At 38.7% G+C, this 15,298-nt stretch overlaps 1 protein-coding gene across 1 annotated transcript in view; it reads right to left on the bottom strand.

Annotated features, from left to right (window-relative positions):
- Nucleotides 1-2,374: 2,374 nt before the first annotated feature.
- Nucleotides 2,375-15,298, bottom strand: part of LOC118405158 (ATP-dependent 6-phosphofructokinase, muscle type-like) — a 52,293-nt gene continuing 39,369 nt past the window's right edge. Inside the window, exons 20-22 of the mRNA XM_035804583.1 lie at nt 10,392-10,506; nt 2,937-3,063; nt 2,375-2,526 (exon numbers count right to left, since the gene is read on the bottom strand). Of these exons, the coding sequence (XP_035660476.1) occupies nt 2,952-3,063; nt 10,392-10,506 (227 nt within the window). The 3' untranslated portion in view covers nt 2,375-2,526; nt 2,937-2,951. The remainder of the gene's footprint in view (nt 2,527-2,936; nt 3,064-10,391; nt 10,507-15,298) is intronic.

Here is a 15,298-nt window from a genome sequence, read left to right as displayed (position 1 = left end):
TCTCTAACAAGGATAGCTCAAACAGCATGTAGCAATACACAAAGCATCTTACATTTACTGCAATGTACTTTTGTCTAGTGAAGTCACTGTTTACAACAGAGTACTCAAAGATCAATCGTCAAGACCCTCTTGTGAGGCTCATAAAATCATGTAAGGTCAGTGTTAAATTTCAATTGAGCATATCCCTAACATACAACACTCCAAAACTTGCCATTTTGTCAATACAAAACTTCACATTATTTTTTTTTTCTTCAACAAATAAAGTATAACAAAACTGGTTTTACCATGGCATTTTCAACTACAACAATTTGGCGCAGAAAAAAGTTTTATTTTTTTTACTGGTGTGAATGAATAACCAGCACCACTTTAACCAGCATCACCAAATAATTGTAACATTGTAGACTACATACCATAAGATGGGACTATGTTTTCAAATATGAAATTTTACTCATAGTTCAATTTATGCTATTATTGTCTCAAAGTGGAAACTCTTGTCATTTTAATTCTTACAACAAGGGCCTTAAATGCAACAAATATTCATTACCACTTGTACCACGGTGACAACATTATCGCCAGTGGTGTGGCAAAAAAACAGTTAAGAATTCAATTTTTCATCAGGAAAAATTTCTGATATATAGCAAGCAACTTTATCCATTATTGCTATCGAGATGATGTGTCATCTTACCACAAAATCTATCCACATCTCTCCAAGCAGATGTTGGGTTCTTCAGCTTCTAATAACATTGTGACTTGCAGGTTTCGTTTTGTGCAAAATCTCAACAGTTATAATCTTGACATTACAAAATCTGGACAGTTTACGCTGTTATGGTCTTTTTTATATAGTACTTGGACATTAAAAATACCAGGCCTCCATCTCAACTAGTTTTTATATGCTACAAAGAAAATTCAGAATTACCCAATATTTTCATTGCTTTTTGATTGAACTTGGCAGAGAGGATTTCTTCCTTTGTTGCATCTCTAGTGCACTGTTCATATGATCTAAGTGGATGTTGACCTGCATTTTATATTTACATGTATCAGAAGTTTAGACATTTTTGTATATTCTGCTGGGGGATCATTCATATTCATCATGGATAGCAGCACGGGGATATACAAAATAAAACATGCTCTCACGGTACTACAAAATACACCTCACTGTACACCTTTTACGTACTTTAGATAGTGGAATAAGCCAAAGACTCACCCCTAACCCTACCCCCACCAATAATCTGTCTGAAAAGTTATTAAGAAGTAGCATCTTTTTCCCAGGTATCTCACGGAAGCTGTGTTACATTGTCAGTGATTTGACAATTAATTTTATCAAGTAAAAGTGAATGTTTTTACGCTTTGTGTGTTTTGGGTCATATTTTCATACTTGTTTTGCATGATATTCCCATTTTAAAATCCTAGAGATTGGCCAAGTAGGGATAATAATTAGCCATGGGAATTAGCTTATGTCATAGAATTACGCATCCTTGGGTGCCTCCTTACAAACAGTTATAAAAACTTTTTTTTACTAACTTTAACCACAAAAACTTTATCATTCTGACCCCCCTTTCTCTACACTGTCAGGTATTTTCCATATATATTCATTTTCTATTGCTTTTAACATCTATAGATATCAAGCATATTCTAACAATCTATCCTTATTTGTTAACCATTTCCACACAACAATCTTTTTAAAGAATTTCTGATCACTTATACATCCTTTATAAGGCATTTTGTTCTCTTCTTAACTTTTTTGTCATCTTCTAACAGCCTATATACTATAGTAAGCAGTTATCTTTACTCAACTTCATAGTGCAGAATTTGCTAGCAGAACCTCAAATTCACTATACAACACTGTATATAAATATTAACCATGCTCAGCACTTTTTTTTAGTAAGGAACCTTTTTGATAACCACCTTTTAAAAGTCTTGGGTATGCTCAAACCACCTTGTCCACCCCTATTTGCTGCAATGGTATCTGCTAGCTTTCCTCTGGCATGCTGCTTATATGGAGTGGTCCACTTTAAGTTTCGGGGGTGGCAAGCTAAAACGTTGCTACACACTACAGCACCAAGGTCCAGCAATTATTGAACTATTCAAACCGCAATATCCAACACATAACGTCACGTTATGCCGATAGAACACGTGAGTCATAAGCAGTGGATCATAGGTTGCAGGAAGTCTATGGTGCCCACCGTCTCTGTTCAGGGATGGTTGTAAAGCTCTGATGTAGATGGCTTCTTTGATCCCTCTAGCAAAAAAGTCTGGCTCTATGTCCAAGATCTTAACTTTATCCAGTGAAAACGAATGACCCGGTGATTTTACGTGAAAATGTTGAGGTGACGTCACAACAGAAGTGGATTGTTCAATGATTCCTTCACAAAGACTGGTGCTGTTCAGTCGAAAATTTGGGTGAGTCCAATTTTCGTGTTGGACATTGCAGTTCAACTAGTCCAATAATGACTTCTACCAACACAGATGAACTTTCAATGTCCAGCGATGATGTTACTGCACACACTGACACACACTCTCGCCAGTTTTAACTAATCTCCAAGCAGATCCTATGATAGCATAAGATAGTATCAAAAGCTGGCAGAGGAGTGTGTTTGGCTACCGCGGATCTGCCTCCACTGAAACAGGGAGGAGCATTTCTATTCAACAATGGTGTTGCCATGTGCTAATTATTTTACGAGCGACTTGCACTGGGACAAAGTCAGCGACTAATAACACATGTCCCAGTTGGAAGTTAGCACAAAACAAGAAGGAGGGCAATTAGCATCTACACTGCAAGCACAGTTTGATTGGGAAACAATTAGATGTTAATAGCCTTTGTTCTAGCCAACTGGGGGCAGATTCTACATGGCAAATGGACACCTCTTGGCTGACTACACTCCTTGGCCAGTTTGGTACTATTTTATGCCATTGTAGGATCTGCTTGGAGATTGAATTTTAACGCTCCCCTCTCACTCAATGCTGGTTTCTTCGCCCTCCACCTCGTAGACGCTTTCGTGTTTGGCAAGGATTCGCAGGAGCGGGCGCAGTTTCAGCCACCATTGCTCACGGGGCAGGCGGTGTCTGGCAAAGGTAAAAATATTACAGAGAAACTTTGATTAGCATGACGTAGTACTGTACTAACAGTTCATGGGTTTTAGAATATCATTATAACGCTACGTCACCTTTATCCATGCGGTAAGCTATATCCATTGTTTCAGCAGAGTATATAGGGATAAGAAGTCAACGGACTGTGGCTCTAAATTGCAATACATGTATTTTCAAAACATTGCAGTTTAAAATCACCGTAGGTCGCTCCCTAAATACTGTTTTTTTTTCAAAACAACGGATATAGGTTATCCCAAGAATAAAGGTGAAGTAGCGTTAACTTTTAGACAGAAGGATCTGGCAATTTGATTAGCATGACATAGTACAGGTCATTGGTGTTAGATTTTAAAAGAATTTGGCTAAAGTTTGTTCCACCCAGGACTGTCTCCAGCTTTATAAATTTTTCTTGAGTCCCAGTCATTGTTTGGGAGCCTAATTGTTGATTTTCCTTGTTGAACGTGTCGATTTAAGCTCATAAAATAGATTTGAGTCCAGTCTTTTACATTTATGTAATTTGGAAGGCAGGTTTCATAGACTGGAATGAAAAGTAGGGTTTCTACACCTACTACTGCTATAGGTTCTATGTTGTGTTGATTGCATTTTAGTTCTAGATTACAATTGGCAAGCAATAAAATTACTGATGCAAGACAAAACTTTTTTTCATTGATACAGATCTATCTCCAGTTAACAAAATTTCATTGTTTCCAAAGCCATCTAAGTCCTCTTCTGTTTCACTTTTGAACAGCAGAAAATAATGGTTGACCACAACAATGAGAGCAGATTGAAATGTTACATTCAAAAATTTTCTTCAATTTGATTGGTCAAACTTCAAATAGTTTGACCAATCGGACAACACTGAACAAATTTTTCATGGATATGATTGGCTGAAACAGCATGGCAGGCAGACAACATGTCATGTAACATCTGTCAGTCGTTTGGGGGTTCACATATCAAGTCTGACTCAGTATGAGTTCTATGTCACATTTTTGGCTTAGGTAAAGTTTGTGGCGAAAGAAGTAAGTATGATTTTTTCACTCTGTTCAATAACCAGATTGTACAGTGGCAGGTTTAACTTAAAAACTACATTCTTTCCCTGCAAACTTTACCTAAGGCCTATGCCACTTTTCCTACTCGGGGCCTGGCCGGGCTGTTTGCGGAAACAAAAAATTAAAGTTTATACCAATAGATATGTGAAAGCAATTGTTGTTGAATCATTTTTGGGTCCGTTCCAATGTTTTTGAAGTCTTATCATATTTTTTGTTCCCCAAAGCTGCCTGGCCGGGCCCCTTGTGGAAATGTGACGTTAGCCTAAGCCAGAAAATGTGAATACGAAACTCATGCGGTCTGGGTGTAAGCACAAGTCAAGTGTCAACCCTGAGAGACGATATAGACAGAACTAGGGCTGGGTATCGGTACAGCGTACCAGTACAAAACCAGTTTTTCTTATTGGACCGGTCCAGAAAAACCGGACCTGAAAAAATTAGGTGGACCGGATGTTGGACCGATTAGAGAATTAACCGATTATTTTATCAGGCATTCACACGTTTTGACACTTGCAGGTGGAAGAAAATAACAAGAGTGAAGTAGAGTAGAGTTTATAGTCATTTCTACCAAGTTTTACAGTCAATCGTACAGGTGCAGTTAGTGTTGTAGGATTTTAGAATGTCAGTGTAAGTCGAATACTCCACCAAACAGATTTCTTTGTAGTAAAATGGACCATTATTATGATACAGACTGAATCAGGTCCAGGTTCAGGTCCGGACCTGATCCTTTGGACCTGAACCGGACCTGGACCTGAATGTTCTGTACCGGTACCCACCCCTAGACAGAACCATATAATGGCATCAATCAAGGAGAGTATGATTCATCTGAAATTCTGCTGGAGAGAAAGAACAATGCTGAAACATACAAGTTATTATGGAATGTTAGAAAGTAACAACATCAAAAGTACAAGGAAAAGGGATGGTAAAGAGACAGACAGACTAGGTTAGAAGCCATGTTCTCTTAGAAATAATATAATATACAATTATTGATAAGAAAGGCTATAAGTCTAAAATAATTGTAATATGATATATAATCATAAATAGAGTTACCATTTTTGATATACAGTCAAACCTGGATTTTGCAACCACTGAATATAACGCTGCTTCACCTTTATCCGAGGGTAACCTAAACTTTGTACAAAAAACGTATTTAGGGACATAAAATCGACGGATGGTGGTTTCAAATGGGAACATTTTGAGAATATTGCAAATTTGAAACCACTGCAGCTGTCAGCAGACGTAAAACTCCGAAATGTGCACTGAGTGTTTTTAAAGACAACGGATAAAGGTCACCCCACGGATCAAGGTGAACTAGGCTAAGCGTTATACATGTAAGAGTGAAAAATGGTATCTGAGGATAGGGTGAAGTTTTGGTAACTTATAATGCAAAAATGGATGGGACTGTTCTAATGTGGCTTGTGATTGGAGAAGGTGGCCTGACCAAGTTTGATTGTATAAAAAATGACACTACAGAAATTGACAGACAGTCATTAATTGTAACATGTTGGGGTTCAACAACCAACGTATAAGAAGCATTTTTCATGCAGGTTGCTTCTTTATTTTTTTGTACAGGATATGAAAGATGTCTATTTCAAATAAGAGTGCGAAGTCTACTGGCAATCCATAGAGAAAATGAAATCATTTGAAAGTAACTTGAAAAGGTGGCAAAAAGTAAAATTAATGAAGGTGAGTTACATTGTAAGTCATCATAAACAAAGTTATCAACTAAAGCAAGAAAAGGCACTCCAAGCAGCTTTTACCTTTAAATAAAAGCTCCTTGGTCATTCTAGCGGGCATTGTGTTTCGACCAAACCGATTTGTAGGATCTCAGATTGAAATAATAATGCCACATGAGAAACATACATGATTTTAAAGTGATTTAAAGAGATGTACCAATGCGGCATCTGCATTTAGTAATTCAGGACAAGAAAATCTTGAGAAGTCCTCTATGATCATTTTTTTAATGTGGCAGTATTATGTCACCTGGTGACATTGGGGTGGCCTTTAACTCATGACAGTGCAAACTTAGCTTGTAAGCTAAAGCAAAAATTTGATAAAGGAATCTTGTGCTGAAGTCATAAGGCTGTACTGCTAGTTCACCTTTATCCGCAGGGTAACCTATATTCGTCGTGTTTACCCAAATAGTATAAAGGGATATCAAGTAGGCAGACGGTGGTTTCAAGCTGTAAAAAGTTCCAACTATAATTGTAGGTTGAAACCATCGTCCGTCAACTTGATATCTCTAAATACTAGTACCTGTTTTTGAAAGCAACGGATATAGGTTACCCTGCGGATAAAGGTGAACTAGGAAGCGTTACCATTTATTGTCAAGAAACTTAAGGTGCAAGCTGAAAGATTTGGTAAGAAATTCGATTAGTGACGTGGAAAGAATTGTGCAAAAGTGAGACTTTGTTTAATTTATAAGTAATTGAACTTAAGTATTAACTTTTTTATTTCTGCTTGTACTTTATACAAAATTACTCTCATTAACGAAAACACTATCATAATGATTGAGTATCGAATCATGTGGCAAGAGCCGTACATAACTTTTGCTCCATATCCTATATTTGGCAGTTGCTTAATCTTAATGTTTAGTACCCCAATACTCAATTATAAACAAGCATTTTTCATTCCCAGCTTTTCTATTTTGTCATCAATTTTAATTTTTCTTTCTAATAATCTTGCATATTCCTTTAATTTTCTTACTCAATATCTTTGACCTGTTGATGATTAATATACAGAATTGAATCGGAGCAAAATCAAAGAGAAAATAAGGAGAGAAAGTTCAGCTGTTCTTACAAATTGGTAGAAGCTCCAAAGACTGGTGCAGGCCTTGCAAACCTTGGACTAGTCTGAAGGACCTACCCTTTTTTCGCCACATTAATGCTAGTTCACCTTTATCCGTGGGGAAACCTATATCCGTTGTTTTAAAACCAGGTTTTTTTTAGAGATATCTGAAGTGGACGGACGGTGGTTTGATTTCAAAGTACAATATTTTTAATACAGCTTGTTTACCAACCACTGTCCGTCATATTGACATCCCTAAATGCCCAGTTTTTTTTAACAACGGATATAGGTTACCTCCCGGATAAAGGTGGACTAGCCTAGGCTTTATTTGCTACCACAGTGTCAACTTGTAAAATCAGTAACCCCGACATGTTACACACTCAGGTTAAAGATCAAGGATTTTGGAAGTCTAACTACTGTAACTGTAGTCTAATGTCTACCTACATTTTGTATATGGCTAGTGGATTACAGCTGGGATCTCTGTGCAATGGTGGAGACTACAGGAAGGAGTTTTATGTACTCTTAAGTAATCTTAAACTCACTTAAAGTCAGACCAGGCCTTAAGATGTGAGACAGGTGTAAGGGTGGTGGTCATGGAGAACTCCTCTGCCTCTTCAATACTGACCGTTCTCGTCAGCCCATCTCTTAACGAGGGGGAAAATGATTAAGTTAACGAAGGAGGGAAAATCATGAGTTTTACATGCAGCATTCCAGGAAATGTGTTACAATGTAATGGTGCTCATTTATATGTTTGCAGGGCTCGAAACTTAATTTTTGGAAGACCCTTAAACCTAAAATCTAGGTGCACAGAGCAAAATATTAATGTATATTAACACATTAAGAAAATTCTGACTGCTTCTCTTTAGAGCTTGAAACTAAAATTCAACTTACAGCAGTCGAAATCGGATTTGATAATAGTTATACAGCAAAAGTTTTAACATCTTTTCTGACACTTCAATATCAAATATATACTACATTATTTTACGAGTATACACCTATAGTATGTTTTTGTACGTAACCCTATACAAATTTCTAGGTACACTAACAGTAAAAGCTGCAATTTTGGTTGCATAAATTAAAAGCGCATATGCACCAGTATTTCGAGCCCTGCCTTTCTCCAACCAACCAATCAGCACAGTGCTTTCATCATAGCAACAACCAATCAGAAGCAGCATGCTTGTGTTAAACAACAGCCAATGAAAATGCTGGATTTTTTTAGCCAATCAGACACCTTTGCAAAGCCCTAGTTGCAGCCAATCAGCAACTCACAGCCAACCATTTGAAATGACAAATACAAACACAAGCATAAACACAATATACAGCCAATATATAGAAATTAGATAATTATGTAGTTTTACATTCAATATGCTAGTTCACCTTTATCCACGGGGTAGCCTGTATCCGTTGTTTTTAAAGGCATGTTATTTAGAGATATCAAATCTCAATGAATGGTTATTTGAAACCGCGATATTTCTAAAAGATTGCAATTTGAAACTGCTGTTTGTTCCACGTGATATCTATAAATTACTGTTTTTAAAAATATCAGATATAGGTTACCCCGCAGATAAAGGTGAACTAGGGTTACATGTCTTTCTTTTTTAGCAACAGTTATTTAATTACATTTTCCCTAAAAGCTCTTTGCCATGATATGTAAGAAGCAAGCCCACCTGGTTTTCCTTTAGAATAGCACCAGTATAAAATCATAATTATGTGTTAGATAAGTATTATACCAGCCTGCTACATTTGACTTTGACTTTACAGTTTAGTACGTTTTAGCCTTACAGATAGCTACTTTTTGACTTTACATATTGCGACAGATTGCTACTTTTTGACTTTACGGATTGCTACTTTTTAATTAGTTTACAGATTGCTACTTTTTGACTTAGTTTACAGATTGCTACTCTTTGACTTAGTTTACAGATTGCTACTTTCTGTTCTACATGAACAACTAGTCAGAAGAACTAGAGCAGCTGGCCAGGATTTGAATACTTACTAGTATAATAGACCTTGTGCATTGTTGTTGGCAAATTTTCATGTCATGGAGTACTAGTTTGAACAACTTTTGTTTCAAGTAAATTTTTACTAAATTATAAGTTAGAGATTTTTCTTATCATTATCAATATCATGATTGTTAAGCATTTTTTCAGTGATGCTAATAATGAAAAATCAAAAATGTATAAAGAAATCTATAATATGTAAGGAGTTTTATGGTGTTCAGGGGATACCAAGGGGATGTAAATCATGTAGTAGTAACGATGTATTGTTTTGACATTGGATATGATGGTCATAATTTCCTGACATAACAATAAAGGCTTTATTAAAATAGCCACAGTTATCCAACATAACGTTTTTATAGGGAGTATCAAAAACTATCAACCAGTTCCTAAACTAATAAGAAGGAATTTTAGAATAAGAAGGAGTCTTTTATGTCTCTCTCTCTCTCTCTCTGTCTATGTCTGTCTCTGTCTGTCTCTGTCTGTCTGTCTCTCTCTCCCTCTATGTCTGTGTTCTGTCTGTCTGTCTGTAGAACTTACAATAAGATGATGCCAAAACTAAGACAACATCATACCAGAATCCTTTACCTTTTATGATATCTTTACAATATCATTAAAACCAACATCTTACATATAATAGTTAGGCAACTGCTGCGATTCTTACCGGTATCTAAAGATCTATTCATTGCTATTCAGGGCTCGAAATACCACCTGCATAATGCAGATTAGTGCAGGTAAAATTGGAGCTGTGCAGGTATTTCTGATGTCTACCTGCACCAAACCTGCACTGGTCCATATACTGAGTTTTATACATAAATATCCTATAATGTACGTGTATATAATGGATTGCTATTAGCTGCTATTAGCTGCATTGACTGCACAGTTACCACCTTATGAAATATGAATTAAAGAAAAAATAGCAATGGTTCCAGAACAGTTTTAGTATGATCCATACTTCTTAACTTCAGAGTGGTGCAGGTAAAATTTGTCCAGTGCAGATAATTTTCAATGTTACCTGCACCAGTGCAGGTATGCAGAAAAAGTTATTTCAAGCCCTGATATTGTTAACCTAGCCTACACACCAAGCCTATGCCCACACTGACACATTGACCGGAATACTAGGATGACATTCAGACTAATACAACCTCCTACGCAAGGACATCCAATGGCAAAACCACCTGTCTGGATGTACCCTGCTTTCTCAATCGTCACCCTTAGTTCCTGTGGGCGTCGCCACAAACCAGCTGTCAGCCAATTAGACTGAATACGCCTTTCAGTTTTTAAAAGGGATCTCACATGTATAAGGGTAAGCTCATTAATATTTATAAGCAGGGCGGCCAGGAACTAAGGGTGGCAGTTGAGAAAGCAGGGTATATCCAGGCAGGATTTTTGCTTTTGGATGTTCCTGCATAGGAAGTTAGACTAATAAAGATAAGTGTATAAATTATCTACACACTCCACACAAGGGAACCGTACTCACTGGAAGTCCGTCTGCGACTTGAGGTGCGTAACAGGACTGAACTGAACCGTTCTACGGTTGAGTCCGATCAGACAAGCCGTGTCCTCTTCGTTACATTCCACCACAATCCGACCTCCTGGGGATGGCAACAATCATAGAGTACAGTCAAACCTGCCCAAGCGACCAACTCTTCTCAGCAACCACCTGACCATTACGACCGCATTTTTCTCGGTCCCAAAAATTTTCCCCATTGACGTAAGCATTAAGTGACCTCTTCACAACGACCACCTGGCCAGGGACCAAATCCCTGCCCATAACGACCGTGTCATGTTCAAATCTTGAAGTGTCATCGATTTTCAATGATAACTAGCGAATGATTTTGTTCAAAATAAAGATGACGGCAGATGCTTGCTATTTGCCATTAAACAAAACAGAAACCATTTCAACTACGCATCGGACATGTTGTGAGTCGATACTCTTTTAACTGACCACCTGACCAAATTGACCGCTTTTGCTTGGTCTCCCGGGTGGTCATCTTGGGCAGGTTTGACTGTATATGTAAAATAGGTAGTTAAAGGTAGTCCCACAGCCTTTTTGAGGCCTTGGGGCAGTAACAGGACTGAACTGAACCGTTCTACGGTTGAGTCCGATCAGACAAGCCGTGTCTTCCTCATTACATTCCACCACAATCCGACTTCCTACGGGTGAAAAAACAACAACAATGAGGGTTGGCCGACTACTCTCTCTTGGCAGCCAGGGGCTGAATTGTGAGGAGCTAAGACAATAGAAGGGGCTATATTAAATGTGTCTGGAGCAGGGCTCTAGCCAACGTCCGTTTTTTTCTCGTTACATTCCACCACAATCCGACCTCCTGGGGATGGCAACAACCATACAGTATAATTTTACGTAAAATAGGTACTGTAAATGTAGAAACTTTCGGGGTGGTTTGATGTTCGCAGTTTATGCGGCGGCCGCTTCACCGCAAATTTAAAACCACCACGAACATTTTTCCATGGAAGTAAGAGACTACAGTGCATTGTGCTACCGGCCGCTTCACCGCAAATTTAAAACCACTGCGAACATTTTTCCATGGCAGTAAGAGACAACAGTGCATGGTGCTACCGCGAAATTAAAACCACCGCGAAAAGTCCGTTTTCCCACTACTGCGAAATAATCCTCGCAAACTTAAATGCATTTACAGTAGCCTTTTTGAGGCCGTAGGGGCAGTAACAGGACTGGACAAGCCGTCTCTTCCTCATTACATTCCACCACAATCCGACCTCCTACGGGTGAAAAAAAAACAACAGCATTAGGGTTGGCCGACTACTCTCTCTTGGCAGCCAGGGGCTGAATTGTGAGGAGCTAAGACAATAGAAGGGGCTTTATCAAATGTGTCTGGAGAAAGGCTCTAGCCAGCGTCCGTTTTTCCGTCAATTGATGGAAATTTGCTGCGGGTGACAGAAAAAATTAAAAACCAATCCGTCAACCTTGATGGACAAAAATCCTTGGTGGAAGCTACAGGAGGCTTGAGGATGCCGTCCACCGTGGTAAAAGCCACACACTGTTTGTTTTGCTTTTGTTATGATTGTTGACAATGTGTGTCGGCGCTCTTTCGCATACGATATTCTCATTAAAACCCGTTTTTCAAGGTCTCAGTTCAGTCTCTCTACCTCCTGGAATAGTGTTTTCGCGACGATGGGAATTGGCTGACGGAAAAAAATCGAGCTGGCTAGAGCCAGGGTCTGGAGCAAGCTGCCATTCGGCAACACTCAGGTGACCTCAATACTCGTGATTGCCCCAGGTGCGGCCATAGGACTGCAGGGTTGAACCACTCACACCGGGAAGGTCCCCTACTCTTTTCGATAAGTGCAGTGGGTTCTGGTTTGGACCTGGACCTGATCCTCTGGACCTGAACCTGAATTTTCTGTATCAGTACCCACGCACATATACGAGGATGCTTCGTGTAGTCTACAACTCTGTTTTGCTAAGACCTGACCCTGCTACTCCCTGCATTGCCCTCATTTCAATATTATAATGACCTACTGTAATATTGAAATGAAGAAGGTGCTACTAAGAACTCGTAAATATGCAATAGGCATAGTGATAATTGGCCTAGAGTTCCCCACCCTTCTTTTGCATTTGTTTATGCACTAATTTCGCACCCCAACCCACGGCCCTGTTGCAGTATTTAGAGGCATGCAAGTAATACACATTTGTAACCCTTTGAGGAAAGTGGAGAAAAAGAGATGTCATTATCTTATAACCCCATTTCACTAGGGCGGCGCTCTGGCCTCGCTCTCTCTCCGACCTGAAATTTGACATATCGCTCAAGGAATTGTATACAAAAGAAACGAATCTTTTTTACCCTTGTACGTTTTGTAAGATATACCCTGTGAGAAATCGAAGGTTACACCCTACAGTATTTAGGTCCCAGTGAGAGCACAGCGTGATCGCAGTCTAATGGTAGGGGGTCATTAATAAGGAATAAAAACTTCAGACAAGTCTCTACCAGACTGAATACACAGACAAAAGTAATGGGAGAATAACCCTAGTATGGACTCTTCTGGCCAATTATTATTGTTTGTTTTTGTTTTTGCCAAATTTACATAGGACGGTGATAGACGTTTCAGATTAGAAGACAAAAATAGCCACAAAGTGTACTTCCGACACCCCCCTCCTACAAACTCTGTTGAAAGTATAGTTTCTAGCCTACCATAGTCTATAGATACCAAAATGCCACTAAGAAATGGTTCAGCTCGCCCCGGCAGGGGTCGTCTAGCCTCTAGGCGCCGTCGGTTGAATGCTTCTCCCTGCACAATTTGGGACCTTCCAATTTGACTGTGTGTGCGTGATTGATTGTATGTGTACAGTGTATACATGTTAGATGTAAAAAAACCCGCCATTTTCTCTTCAAATACTCCTGGACCAGTGTTTGAAAATCTGTTTGAAAAACCCAAGCTGACTATTACCACAGCCCAAGCTGACTGTCTGGCATGCCAGGTAAAGGTGTGACAAGCTCCATTGTTCTCCTAGGGTAGTCTGGTACCCTGCTGTAGGAGACTAAGTCAACAAATGTTTAAAACAAAAGCGTTTAGAGAGACTTCCACATAATTTTGCTCTTGTAGTAAGCCAAGGTCACGCGCCGATGTTGTACGTGTAGGGTTTGTTTATTTCGGGTGAAGCAATTCAACCGGGCAGTATTTGAAGCTTTCGGATTTTGGACTCTTAAAAAATTATTTGTGTGATGTATATACATAAAATGTCTTGTTCTATCAGACAAAGTGGACTCGCATAGTTTGATGAACATGTCTATCTATTCTGACTCTTACCTGGTGCTTCCACAAAGGGAGGGGAAAAGTATAGACAAGTCTGGATCCCAATCATAGTCATTTCAAAAGTCGGGTCAATCTCCGAACAAAAGCAACCAAGGTGTGTGTTTGACTCCGGTCAAGCCAAACACACTCCTACTAGTAGGCCGGCTTTACTCCTCTCAGCTTTTGATACTACATGTGTATCTTATGCTACCGTAGGATCTGCTTGGAGCTTTTTGTTTGAGTTTTCTCGAGTTGTACACTTTTAGCAGTTTTTACCACGGATGTTAAACAACATCCTTGTTTATTCAGGCCACATAGCACTGAATGGTAAATACCCATGCTTTGTTAGAAACCGGTCTTACATTGCGGTGTTGGCATTTCCTATTGTGTTATTTTGTAGTTGTTTTGTCGGCCATATTGATCATTGCTTGGCTTCTAATTCTGTCATGTTTTATCCAAATTCGAAAGCCTGATAGTATCTTTACATGTGATTTGTTCTATAAATTAAAGCAGGAACCTCGAGAAAGTCCTTGTGTTTTTTGAATAGTGAATTTTGTGCACTGCTGTTTAATTTGTGGAAGCCAAGGCGGCATTTTCCTACATTGTGGAGCATATTTGAACATATATTCGTACAAGTAGGTTATAGACAGGTTTAACCTTTTTGATTTGTAATATGCCGAGTTGAGTTTCCATCTTCTAAAATAGTACATGAAAACACCTGTAAAGATTTTAGTTTCCTTTGTTATTAACTTCTTTTTTTAAAGCTAACATGGTTCTAGATAGTTTTCTCATTTTCTTGTCTCAAGGAATTATTCCAAAGTGCTTTATTTTGGTTTGACAAAGGAATTGCGACCAGACATTTCTGGCCATGAGTCATGAACTGACCACTTAAAGTGTCCCTGACTGCATTCTATGCATAATTAAAGAAGAATACAGGTAATTACTTTGGACCGAGGCGCTAAAACAATTAGTCTATTGATATTAATGCTCCTGTCAACATGATGGATTGGGTTGTCAAATTGATTGATTAGTTAAACACAGGGAAACTACAAAATTCAAGCATGTAAACTTTAAAGGCAAAGACTAGCTTGTTTAAACACCCTCCGGTTTTATTTGGGAATTCCATTATTATTTGGGAGTGGCCTCTTATATCTCAGCAACCGTACACCCAGGTGGGCTGATATCGTAAGCTGTAAGTATAAATGATGTAAGAAATACATAGCAGCCAATAACGACCCCCTGGGGATTACTGGGGATTAATCTAAATTGGCATAACTGTACATAATTATGCATAATTATGCATAATTATGCATAATGTTCAAAGGTTATGCATAATTATGCATAAGGTTCCGATGGTTATGCATAATTATGCATAAGGTTCCAAGGGTTATGCATAACTATGAAAAAGGGTTCCAAGGGTTATGCATAAGGGTTCCAAGGGTTATGCATAATTATGCATAAGGCTTCCAAGGGTTATGCATAATTATGCATAAGGGTTCCAAGGGTTATGCATAATTATGCATAAGGCTTCCAAGGGTTATGCATATGGGATCAAAGAATTATGAATACACTGTATGTAACAGTGGGGTTCAAGTACCGCCAAACTGACCATGC

This window comes from Branchiostoma floridae, chromosome 17, assembly GCF_000003815.2.
Source record: "Branchiostoma floridae strain S238N-H82 chromosome 17, Bfl_VNyyK, whole genome shotgun sequence".
Taxonomy (NCBI): Eukaryota; Metazoa; Chordata; class Leptocardii; order Amphioxiformes; family Branchiostomatidae; genus Branchiostoma; species Branchiostoma floridae.
Note: the sequence above shows the minus strand (reverse complement) of the source record. Positions and strands in the feature narration are given on the sequence as shown.